The sequence below is a fragment of the Aphis gossypii genome, chromosome 3 (genome assembly GCF_020184175.1).
Source record: "Aphis gossypii isolate Hap1 chromosome 3, ASM2018417v2, whole genome shotgun sequence".
NCBI classification, from domain to species: Eukaryota; Metazoa; Arthropoda; class Insecta; order Hemiptera; family Aphididae; genus Aphis; species Aphis gossypii.
In genome coordinates, this window is record NC_065532.1 from 7754251 (window position 1) to 7767439 (window position 13189).

Below are 13189 nucleotides of genomic sequence, written 5' to 3' on the forward strand. Positions count from 1 at the left end.
TATAATGTATGAACAGTGGTTCAGTAGTTTTTCAGTCAGTTAATAGAGTAGACGATGTACATAATATAATATCATTACACACGACGTTGTTTTAAGTAGAAGATAAAATTATAAAACAATAATTTGTTACCTTTTCCGCGTAATAGTGAGGAGAACGTATTATGTATATTCTATATACATAGTATTAGTACATAGGCTCATATTTATTGGAATTTTTTTTCCACATAACCTCGATTATCGCGACGAGTACGAGAAGTCTTCGCGATCGAGATTACCTATCTTATATCAACTAACCGAATAACTCAATATCTTATAAGCTATATTCACATACTACTACTTACATATTCCTTCGAGCTGCAGTATAATGGCTGATGATCTGGAAAAATACATTGACAGTTACTCCAAACGACGGTGGCAGGTTTTCGTCTTGTTGTTGATGGTCGGCACTCCTGGGATATTCAATGCCATACAGCTATCGTCGTACGTGTTCCTAGTCGACAAACCTTCGTACTGGTGTGATATACCGGATCTAACATCGGCAGGTTGGAGCGACCGGATGATCATTAATGTTACCACGCCGTAAGACTAAATGAGGATATTTTTTTAATTTAGATAACCCACCATGAATCAAGTAGATACATATTATATACTTACGATATCCGCTGTATAGATATTGACGGTATAATATAGGCACCTCCGTTTATAAGTGTATTTATCGTTGGGATAAAACTATACAAAGTGAGTACAAAATATCAAAAGTTTAACTGATTTGAGAAGAAAAATTCCATCATAAATTACCTACGACTAGCCAGGTATCTATAATAACTATAAGAAATCTTTTATTACCATCTTTATTTTTCTTTTCTTTTTAAAGAGCCTACGACTGCACGCAATTGTGCAACTCAATACGTGGTGATCAGTGGCGAGTGGCTCAAGTGCAGAACAGTACTTCATATGTGTATTTTAAATGCGATTTCAAATATTCCCATTAGATTTTTATCGTACCCTTCAAATTTATTTATTTTGTTAATTATCTATCTACATTCTACATATATCAATAAAATAGGTATTATAATAATGTGACACAAGGGCGTATTTCTGGGGGGGGCGATGGGGCGATCGCCCCCCCCCCCAGAGCCTCTGTTTTTATTTCTATTTAATAGTACCTACTTTAATATTTTCGTAATTATATGTAATTATGATACAAAAAGTGTACACCGAATAAAGTAAAATAATTAAACATTTTAGAATAGCGCTCTTAGTTGTTTAAATAGGTTAACATATACATTTTTGTATTTTTGGTTTTTTTTTTTAAATTGTATCAATAAGTCGCCCCCCCTTGAAAATAGGGCCAGAGACGCCCTTGATGTGACATCATGGTCGAGTTTGCTTTTTGAGTAACAATGATCTTTAATTTTTGTTGCTTAACACATGACCAGTTTTTGAATTGACTCCATCTGCGATGGTTAACACCTGGACACAAATGCCCATGAACGATTTTTCATTTTTTTTTTTTTGTATAGACATTGTTTTTATGAAATTTTTATTTATTTCTTACAATTATATTTAAATTTATAATTCAAATAAAATCAAAGCCAGAGTGGATTTAGATTATTGTTAACATTGATATGATTTTTTATTATAATGCTAAATCGCCAAGGGAAAATTATTGTAATAAACTCCTTTTACACATTTTAAACCAATTCTGACACTGCTATTATAATAATTAATACTTACCAACTCAATCTCACAGAAAAATATGAAATAATACTGTAACTACGTGTGGCGTACAAACACAATACGCACTTTATAATCGCTTGATATTATTTTTAGGCATCAAAATTATTCATCAAACAAAATTGAAGAATGTTCTTATTACGATCGAAATTATTCAATATTTGCCAAAAATGGTTACAATTGGTCAATGAATAATTTAGAAACTGCCTCTTCTAAACCTTGTCAGTATTATAGATATAGTAACAGAGAATCTGTTGTAACTGAAGTAAGTAAATATTTTTCAAATTAATATTAATAATCTACAAAAAAAAAGATACCTATTATATTTTATTTTACTAAACCAATCCATAAAATATTTAGTGGGATTTAGTTTGTGATAATGTAGCGAAGAAGTCAAATATTCAAGCAGTTTTGGCTTTTGGAAAGTTTATTGGTGGACTATTATTTGGTTCAATTTCGGATATTTATGGCAGGAAGTTTGCTTTTAATTTGGCAGCTTTAATTTACATGTTTTCGGGACCGTCTGCTGCCCTAATTGATTCATATGTATTATTTTTATTCGCAAGATTTTTGATCGGTGTTGCTGGATCTGGACTTTATGAAACATCGTATACAATATGTAATAATTAAATTAAAAAAGTAATATGGTGTGTTAGTAAAATTAAAACTTTTTTGTTAATTACAGTAACTGAGCTGACAAGTGGTAAAACTCGTACACTGCTTTGTCTTTTAATGAATATGTCGTATCCAATTGGTTATATTTTGACATCAATTATTGCTTATTATATACGGCCCTGGAGAAAGTTACTTTTGGTTTTGTCTTTACCCATATTCGGATTGTTGATACAATGCTGGTAACAACTAACTGCTGTTTATTATTTTTATTGTACATGATAATAATTCACTGTTGATTTTGTTATGTTTAAATATTTTAATATGTCAACATTTATTTAATTTTTTAAATAATAAATAATAGTTATGAATTAATGTATATAATTATGAATTACTTAGGTTTCTACCTGAATCTCCTAAATGGTTGTTGTCTCAAGGTAGAAAAAAGCAAGCATTGATGACAATGGCTAAACTTGTTCCTTCTGTAGTTAACACGGATATTGATAATAATGACAAAGATAATGTACAAATTAAGATGGTTTGTATATTACTATGTTTTTTAATTAAGAATCATTAATTTATTATTATTATTAGTCAGTTAAAACCTTTAAGTGCTTAAAGTAATGAGTGGAGGCCTAAAGTTTTTCTGTGCTTAAACCCTCCAATCGCTTAAAAATGAAATATTTTTGAAGTTATACCATTTATTATAACTAATTAATTACTCATTAAGAACCCGTTTTTTATACTACAATTCTCGAATAAATAATCTGCTTGAAATTAAATTAAAATTACATAATTTTGTTCAAGAATAAAACGCTTAAAAAAGAAAACTATAAAAAATATATTGTTGTTTTATATTACAGTGCACATTGCAATTAACACTATATTAATCTTAAATATTTTGTGAAGTTGTTTAATATTTAATTTTATAAATAACTGTATTTTGTTGGAACGAATTAGACAAAAAAGAGTAATGGAAAATGTATGGAATTTTTGTCAGCTTATACGTCATTGTTTTCTACTCTGGATTTGTCAGCTAAAACCGTTATTTCTTTATTTTGTGGATTATCTTGTGGCTTATCGTATTACGTTATTGGTATGTTGGACTGGAAAATATAATATATAATGTAAAAATATAAAAGTAATTTATTAATTTATTATAATCTTGATTATTCTAAAGTAAATACTGCTCATAAATTCTTTTTTTCTTTTTAATTGTTTTGATCATTTTTTATAGAAATCAATTAATTATATGAATATGTTGTTATGTTATTATTTAGCATTGAATGGGGATAATATAACTGCTGATCGTTACGTTTATGTTGCTTTAAGCGGAATTTTTGAAGGTGTATCATACGTATTTACTGTTCCTCTATTAATTTATGTTGGACGCAAGAAAGCAGTTTCATGTTTATTTTTCTTATCTGGAATATTGCAACTGATATTATTTGCGATTCCACAGGGTACTGGCTATTAAATATACTTAAAACATGAATTATTTTAAATATTATGATAATATTTAGTGATTATTTAATTTTTTTTTTTTGTTCTCAGAAAAAGTAAACATTTTATTATGCGTGACCTTAGTTGCAAGATTTTTCGTAAGTGCCTTATTTTCAACCATTGTACTCTTCATATCAGAGTTATATCCAACTATAATCAGAAATACTGGTATCGGAATGTTATTGACTTTTTCTCAAATCGGATCTATTATTGCACCATATATAGTTGATATTTTGGTACATACAAATAGTGACAATCGTGCATAATTAACGATGTTTAATAATTTAAAATTAAAGTTTTTAACTTATCATTGATATTTGTATTATTGAAGGGAGCTAAAGCGTGGTATATTCCAAGTACAGTATGTGGAGCACTTAGTGTCTTTGTTTCAAGCTTGATTCTGATGTTGCCCGAGACAAGGAAGACAGTATTACCAAATACTTTAGAAGAAATGAAAAACATTAATTCTGTCAAACTTAGCAATTGTTTTAAATTTTGAATGACTTTCTTAGATTTATTTTTTTCCTTGTACGACATTTTATTTGTATCAGAACTCATTTTTATTGACATTAAATCTTTGGAATTTAATAGATAAATGTATTATATTATAGTTGTTTAAATTGTTTTATTTGCGTGACGTGACAGATGGAAAATAATAATGATGCAATACATTTGAATAATTATTTATTTAAAAAAATATATATTATCTATACTAGCTACCTATACATTTATTACTGCTGTAAATAAATATTTATTGTATAATTATATCTATTTATATATAATTTATTTCATCATAATATCCAATATACATACCAATAAGAAAATTACTCCAAACAATCGATCCTGTCTGCTAAGACTCCTCAAAACATCAACAATTCTAAACACATAATACTTCTGAATAATAAAATAGCTATAGGAACAAACTCCTTGAATCCAAAATGGTCATATAGCATACAATATTCTGAGTTTCAGTCAAACCATTAATTACCAATTATAAAAACTAAACCTCCAAAAATTAACTTAAGTTCACTTTTATATCTCAAACAATAAAACATTTCATAACGACTTATCCATCCCAACAGTATATATATGTAGTAAAACATAACTATTAACTAATATTATCAATAAACACTTTTACTTGTAAAACCACAAAGTTTCAATAAAAAAAAAAAAAACCGCTTTTACTTAAATCTATTCAACCATCTTTTAATCTAAAATTTAATTCTAACAAAACGCTAACAGTGGCAGGACTTTTTAAATGTTTAAAAACCGTTGTTTATTACAGTAAAGTTCCATAACTGGATGGATTCTTCCTTCAACACCACTAACCAATCACTATTCACTATCTTTACATCGTTTATACTTATTATAAAAAACATATTTACAGATTGTTTAGCTAATAAATATTTGAAAAAAAGCCATTTATTTAAAAATGTGTTATATATTAAGTAACATGGACATGGTGGCTTACTGGAAACACCAAACAACATATTACATAATATAAACTATTATACTATGCACATTGTTTATAGATATCATAAACTTTATAATATTGCGAGTTAAATTTTAAATCAATATTTATCAATATTTTCTATACATTCTTTTGTTATTATTATTATTATTATTTTTTTTTTTTTTTGATAAAACATTGAAACATACGACACATATTATTAAACATATATATTATCAACGACGCAATTGTACAATGTTTATGACATATATATATATGTGATATTTATATAGTAAATAATAATTACTTAATACATATAATTTCAGAGCTCTGAACTTTATATGCTAAAAAAATCAAAGAAATGTGTACACTGTGCAAATTGAATACATATTATATGCATTATGCATTATACAAATCCTAAATAATATGTAGTACTTACCTATGTTCAGTATGCCCTAAAACATAAAACTATTTTTTATTTTTATAAAACAATACAAATTTTTTTAGGAAATAACTACGAAAAAATCATATTTTTTCAAAAATAGTAAGTCATAATTAGGGCTCAGAATTTAAAGCATTTTTAGCAACAAAAAAAGCAAACGATTGTTTTTAAAAATGCAAAAAAGAAGCATATACATTTTTAAAAAAAACATAACCAAAACTTAACATGAACTATTGAACTAGTTATAAAAATGAATAAAAAAATTTGAAAAATTAATTTAATTTAAAAAAAAATAATTATTTACCATGTATTTTCCTTGATTTGCAGGAGTGAAACTGACTCTATTGTCCGACAGAATATTTTTAAACGTATAGAAGACAAACTCTCTAATCTCTATATCCACTGAAGTGATCGGTGCATGCTTCATACCAAAAACTTCAAATTACAACACAACATTTTAAATTTTGAAAAGATCGATATCGATGTTATAGCCATACTGACAGTATAGGTAGGTACTGCAGGCGTTATTATGCAAATCAATAATTTATAATTTTTTAATACATTTAACAAACAAGCTGATAACGAAAACGATAATAATAATATAATATAACCATTTAATCTGCATTCTGGGTTTTTACAATAATTTGTATTATTAATTTTTTTTTTTATTTATTTATTACAATAGTATAATAAATACATAAAAAAACACAGTTGGAATAATTTTTTTAAAAAGCAGTTAGGTACATAAAACTGTCAAAATAAATTCATTTATTTGGAATTAGAATGACGTGAATGTAGTTTATATTTAGGTATAACAATTAGATTTCTATCTCATATATAATATGCATAAAAAAAGTATATTCTTTAAAATCCTAGCCTTAGTAATAATAATATATGCATTCTTTTATATTATTATTAAAATATTTTTTTTATTTTTTAAACAAAACTTTAAATATTTATATCAAAAATAGGTGCCTATCTTGGTAATAAATAATAATTATTAAATATACTATAAGGGTTCTGCAAAAATTCCAAACATAAACCGTATTCAGCGCTTCCGATCCAAAACCCTAAGTATTTTAACTAAAGCACTCAATCAGTGCTTACATAATAATCTTGTCATCTCACTCGTCCACGATGTATCTACAACTTTCTACAGGCAATTCAACTTAAATGTTCAAAAATCCAAAACACACTAATCCCTTAATCAGAGGGCTTGTATCACTAAGTATTTCCGGTAACCTTAAGAAAAGATTAAAAAGGCGGCGGTGTTACTAACCTAGTTTAAATTTAAAATTGTATTTATAATATTATTGAAAACGTATATGCCTATGTAGGTATATGAGTAACTGACAAAGTGCCTTTATTAAAAAGCTTCTTTAATCCATCTTTTTCGAACCATAAATTCATCAATATTTTTTACTTAATGTTCTATTTTTTAACGAATTGTAGATTATATTATAAAAAATAAAAAATAATAATAACAATTCTTAAATATAGACGATCATAAAGAGGCATGAAGGTTATTATTATTAAATTTGTTTTTTTTTCAATCAAAACTTAAAAATTGTGTTAATGTATATTAATAAAATTTGATTTAAAATGAATAAAATCACTTAAATTAGTCAAACTACGAAAAAATATGCAACATATGTTTTTGGAATTTATGAGTTGTATTGAATCTTACTTTGAATATACAATTTCCCATAAGTAATATCTATGTGAAGTTTCAAGTCTTGCTTATTATATTTAGGTACTGGGTTATATTAATTATAACTTGTAACTATTCATCAATTACATAATTTTTAATTTCAAATAATAATAATAATAATAAATAGCTAACATACATATTATAATAATCTACATATTTCCTCGTGGATCTAGTAATATATTTATGATAGGTACATATTGTCATTATTTTTGTTGGCAAAATAAACATGAATAATCATAAATTAAAATTTATAACCAATTATAATATTCCAAATAATCTTGTAACAATAGAAACACAATTTAAGTGTAACTTGCATCCTTCATTATGTATCTACTGTAATAATATGATACATTATATTATTGTTATCTAAACAATTCTAAATTATTTTGTATTTTATATTTTTTTTTCATCGTAATAATTTTTCAATTTAAACCCGGTACAGATATTGTATTTATGTATATATTTACAATTACTACGGTAGAATATGTATATATCTATATTTATCACTGTACACAACAGCTTTACAGTTTGACCTTCGATGATGTAAGTATATCAGCTATCATAGAATATATGTCAATTATACAATTTATATATATGCTGTGTTTTAGTAACTATGTAGTGTCTGTATAAGTAATTAAATCGAATAACGACGAAATATTGTCAGTTGCTAACAGTTTAGCGTGTGTCATAGTTAAAGTACTCTATGAGTCTTACGATTCGAAATCGTAAATCATCGTTTAATAGATACGATTTAAAATAATAACAATTTTTATATTTTATACACATATAAGTATAGAAAAATACATAAACAAAAATAATTTCTTTATTCTTTATATAGTGACGGTAATTATTTTTTAGTACCGGTATAATATATTGAGTACATGTTTCAATTTTTCCATTAAACAAATAAAAGGTAAGGAGATATATTATACATATATTATTTAACAAGTAATTGTATATTAGAGCACTTTGCAGAATTTATTTTTACTTTTGTAATTAAATGTATATTGTAATATTATAGCTAATAACATTAATAAATAATAACAATGCAGCTTGCAGCTATAGTAGCTACAATATAAAGATATAATGTATAGTATATAATAGATAATCATTTTTTATTTTTTTGTAAAATGTTAAAAGAATTAAACAAGCATATAAGTAAATTCAATATATATTTTTGATGATTTATCTAACCCTGAAAAAAAATCTGTTTTTATTGATGACAATTTTAAATAATTTATTATACAATTGGATGATAAATAATATAAAATTATATTGTTAAAAATGTAAATGATTAAATTGTATAGATTTATTATATTTATTATTATTATTATTTTATGTAGGCATAAATTTAATTATTTATCTTATCTTAATAGTGTAAAGAAAAATATGTTAGTTATTTGGTTTCTATCTTTATTGTATTTATATCATATCACATTATCTGTCATTCTGCTCATTCATATTGTAAATTTGACTAACTGTCCATTATTTAAAAATAAAAAAACAGAACATTTAATATTGATAAGCCGATATCCTGACGCCTTAAATGTACAATATCCATAACTACACTGGTTACACTTTTATTTTATTTATTTAATGCAACTAGGTATAACATAAATTATAATAATAATAGATACGAGCAGAACACGTGTAATGTTCATATATGACCTTAAGCTAGGTTAACCTTGCACGGTTAAATATTTAACCCACTGTGTAAAGTAAAATTAATAATGGTTTTTATTATAGAAGTATTTTTTAAGAAGATCATAAATTTAGAAAAAATTAAAATCATGATTCGTGAAACTCTATGGGATAATTTAAAAATTAAGTTTAAATTTTAAATTAAGAAAATAAAGATAATTTTAATAAAACATCTAGTGTAAAATAAAGAGACGAAATTTTGAAGGTTACATGTGAGGTGACCTTCACATTTAGGTGGGTACCTACAGTATAATACTACAAAAAACTGTTATTAAGTTTGAGAACCAATAATAATTAATGTAGGAGTGGTACGGTATCGGGTTGGGTCAGTGCATAACCAGGAAAGTTTAGCTGTGATAACATGATGGATATTTAGAGATAAAAACCAAAGTTGTAGATGGCTGTTTTAAAATATTATTTTGTATCTGGAGACTAAAAATTTTAGAAAATTTTTACATCTTAACATCAAACATTTTTTTAATATAATATTCTTATATAGCAAAGTTATATTATAGTACCACACACGGGATTTTTTCAGACGAGATTGAGATTATCATTTTATTTTCCCGAAATTTCATACTAATAAATGTCTACTGATACTAAATGAGAGGATCATTTTTTTTAAATATATTTTTATGAAGTAAGACATTTCTCAAAGGATTGGCTGTGATCTTTTATTAGTCCCTCCACTATGACTGTGTTCGCCAATATATGTATTGCACTTATTTCAGTATAGGTACCTAGCTATTTGTATATATTTAAGTCTCTTTTACACGACTACTTAGTTTTTAGCAGTCTATCTAAATGCTTATCAATAATTATTACTATATAACATTATATTTATGGTATTACAGTATTGCCTATTTACCTATACAGTAGTAATTAACACCCATCTAACATATTACAATTTTTAATAAATAAATAATTCCTGTTTGTTAGCATTATTACTATTATTAACCATTACCAATTACTGACTACGTAGGTAATCTATACTAACTGTATACAAGTGTAAAATATAAGTATTGCTATAGCCTATACATGTAAACAATTAAGAAGTAAGAAACCAAGAACGAATAAAATACTTGAAAGTATCATAACAATATAACAATTATACTACTATAATGTAGGTATTACTAATACCGTATTAGGTAATACAATGTACCTACAAACGTTTTGCCTTTTTTATCGCTACATTTTATCCATAATTTTAGGATTTAAATTACCTATTTTATTTGTCTTTAATCTGAATCATAAAATACATAAATAAATACTTATAAAAAGTGTTAATTTTATTAATACTTCTCTGTTAACTGAGCACAAAAGAATTACCTAAGGTTTGAAATCGTGATATTGAAATTCATATTTAAAACGCATATTATAGGTAGGTATATTACCATTGAATATTGACTATATAAATACTATAGCAGGAGTTATATAATTTTAGTATTTGAAATAAATAGTATAAAAAATTTACAACGGATGTGGACCTGTATTAAATTTAATTGATGCGATGTTTCAATTTACATTCATTTATGAACAATAGTCACGCATAATATTATTATGCAGATTACCTATAAATATACACGTTTAAATTGCATTGGATTTAATAAATGTTAAATACCGACTTTAATTCTAAATAAATGAATAGTTAATAATAAATACTAATATATTGTTATTATAATACGTCTTAAATAGTAGGTAGATAATAGATACCTACCTTCCTATTATAGGTTAGGTAAGTTAGTGTGTTGTTTATAAAGTTATTTTTATGTTAAATCATTGATAATAAATAGGTACTGATTTCTATCAATAGTTGTATACTTGTATGTTAATTATTTTGTTTTTATAAAATGTAAAGGAAATTATAACATTATAATACTATGAAAAATTAATATTATTTTTATTGTCAACTTAGTCATATTATATATTGAATAAATAATGTTATTAACACGTAGAATAAGTTGCAATTAAACACGTTTACAGTAAAGTGTATGGTAGTTACTTTAGCTAAAGTCGATAGTTTTCCTCATGCTGTTCTAGAAGTAATTTTAAACTATATAATACCTACCAAACACTAGTGTCTAGTTATATAATAAATACATTACAACTATATAGTTATATATACATATATAACATATTATAATATACTTTAAAGGTTATACCTACCTGATCCTGCATGATGATAGTATAGTTCATCTTGACATCTTGTTAAGTGTACCTATTGTGTAATAGTATTTAATATTATAAACCATAGTCCATAAACGTACGATAATAATAATAATATAATACCTAAAATTGTACCTAATACAACAATTATCTATATATTATACTTCATGTCATCAATAATAAATATTAAGTATAACTGTTTATTTAGGATTGTATATAATTATCTGCATAATATGTACTCTTATACGACAATATTAAAATATGAGCTATTTTGAACACTAAGTGAAACGTAATATCATTTAAGTAATTAGGTACGTACCTATATATAAATACTGCAACTTTAGCTATAAAACAGCGATGAGTAATTTTATAAATATGTATTTTCAATTTTGGTAGCCCCGTTGTATGTGTTGGAATACTTAAAGAATTTAGATGAAGATTGACTCTGCAGTAACGATTAAAAAAAAACATAAAACACTGTAATTATCGATTTAAACAACTTATTAGTTATTACTATAGTACCAATTGACAATTTGACTAACAGAAAATTAGTTAATAGAAATCATAAAAATAAAATTTTAATTTATTAGGTTAATTAGGCATTTATAGGTAGATGATATAATATAAATAGGTATATTACTTGATAATAACTTGATATAAAAAAAATAGCAACTAATCAAATCGTAATGGAAAGCGAGGTAGTTCCGTACGAAAACTACTAAAGGCAAAGCCGTATACTAATGTTAAACTATATTAATGTTTTACCGTAAGGTTTTCTAAATATTGGGTCAAGATGGAAAAAAAATGATTGATATTTATTTATCCATGACCGTATGTTTATTTTTATCGACAACAATTAACCTCAATTCTAATAAATTTCCGCTCAAATTTCTATAATCATAAAAATATTTATACATCATTAAATCATTTTGTTGTGTGCACGAAAATTGTTTCAAACTACGAAAAATTAAGTTTAGATTATATTTAATAATATAATTTAGAGGAATATTTCTTATAATTTTTTCTTAACTAAGTACTGTTGTCTGTTGTCTGTTAATTTAAAGCCACCTAGGTACTGTGGGGCAAAAATGTATACCATTATGCAAGCTGTCTACAATGATAATGAGTCAAAAATAGAAATATTTATCAAAACTAAATATCAGTTAAATATAAATATCACTACCTAGAGTAGGTACCATGGTTGAAATATATAGGTACTTTCAAAATTTGGATTTTTTTTTTTAAGTTGTTAAAATTTTTTAAAAATTCCTAAATATTATTGAAGCTATAACAATATTTGTAATTTAATTATGCAATCCAATTTCAAATACCTACTTAAAATGTTGTAAGTTCTATACAGTGCTTAGAAGTTAATAGTACGATTCTGCCCCGCCTTCCCCTACTTGTGTTTTCTGGTTTAAAAAAAAATAATAATAACAATAGTATTAAGTTTTTCTAAAAGATGATTATTTTTATGCTAACCATTTCATTTTTGATCTTGTAATACCAACCATGGGTAGATTTTTTTCGTATTTGTGCGTGTATACGATTACAAAAGCCCGACATCTATAAAAGAAGTTTCACTTTCCACTCACGTAGATAGGTACTCGTGACACACATTATTTGTTTGTCTAATCTTATTTCCACGTGCAATGAAATAAAACAGAATATATTTCCAAATATTATCATAAATATAATTATTATAGATGCTCATTTCGATAGTCGAAGGTTTAGCACACGATTTTAGATTTCTATGGGACCATCTAATACCTATACAAAACTATGGTCTATAGTGTAGACTCTATAATATGCTAAAATGTAAATCGGAATGATGGGTTATGGAAATGTCCCGGGAGAAATTGTCCTA

At 25.4% G+C, this 13189-nt stretch overlaps 1 protein-coding gene across 8 annotated transcripts in view; it reads left to right on the top strand.

The window, feature by feature from the left end:
* The window catches only part of LOC114133132 (solute carrier family 22 member 6-A-like), a 21698-nt gene continuing 8509 nt past the window's right edge, over window positions 1-13189 (top strand). Inside the window, exons 1-10 of one of the 8 annotated variants that reach the window (XM_050204249.1) lie at window positions 11-542; window positions 613-922; window positions 1834-2002; window positions 2098-2356; window positions 2423-2591; window positions 2749-2887; window positions 3310-3445; window positions 3630-3812; window positions 3904-4088; window positions 4184-4617. In XM_050204249.1, coding sequence (XP_050060206.1) covers window positions 1925-2002; window positions 2098-2356; window positions 2423-2591; window positions 2749-2887; window positions 3310-3445; window positions 3630-3812; window positions 3904-4088; window positions 4184-4351 — 1317 coding nt within the window. In that variant the 5' untranslated portion in view covers window positions 11-542; window positions 613-922; window positions 1834-1924 and the 3' untranslated portion in view covers window positions 4352-4617. Of the gene's footprint in view, window positions 580-612; window positions 2003-2097; window positions 2357-2422; window positions 2592-2748; window positions 2888-3309; window positions 3446-3629; window positions 3813-3903; window positions 4089-4183; window positions 4618-8106; window positions 8369-13189 lie in introns of those variants that run through there. The other 7 variants (XM_050204248.1, XM_027980343.2, XM_050204250.1 and 4 more) reach the window with 7 other exon arrangements.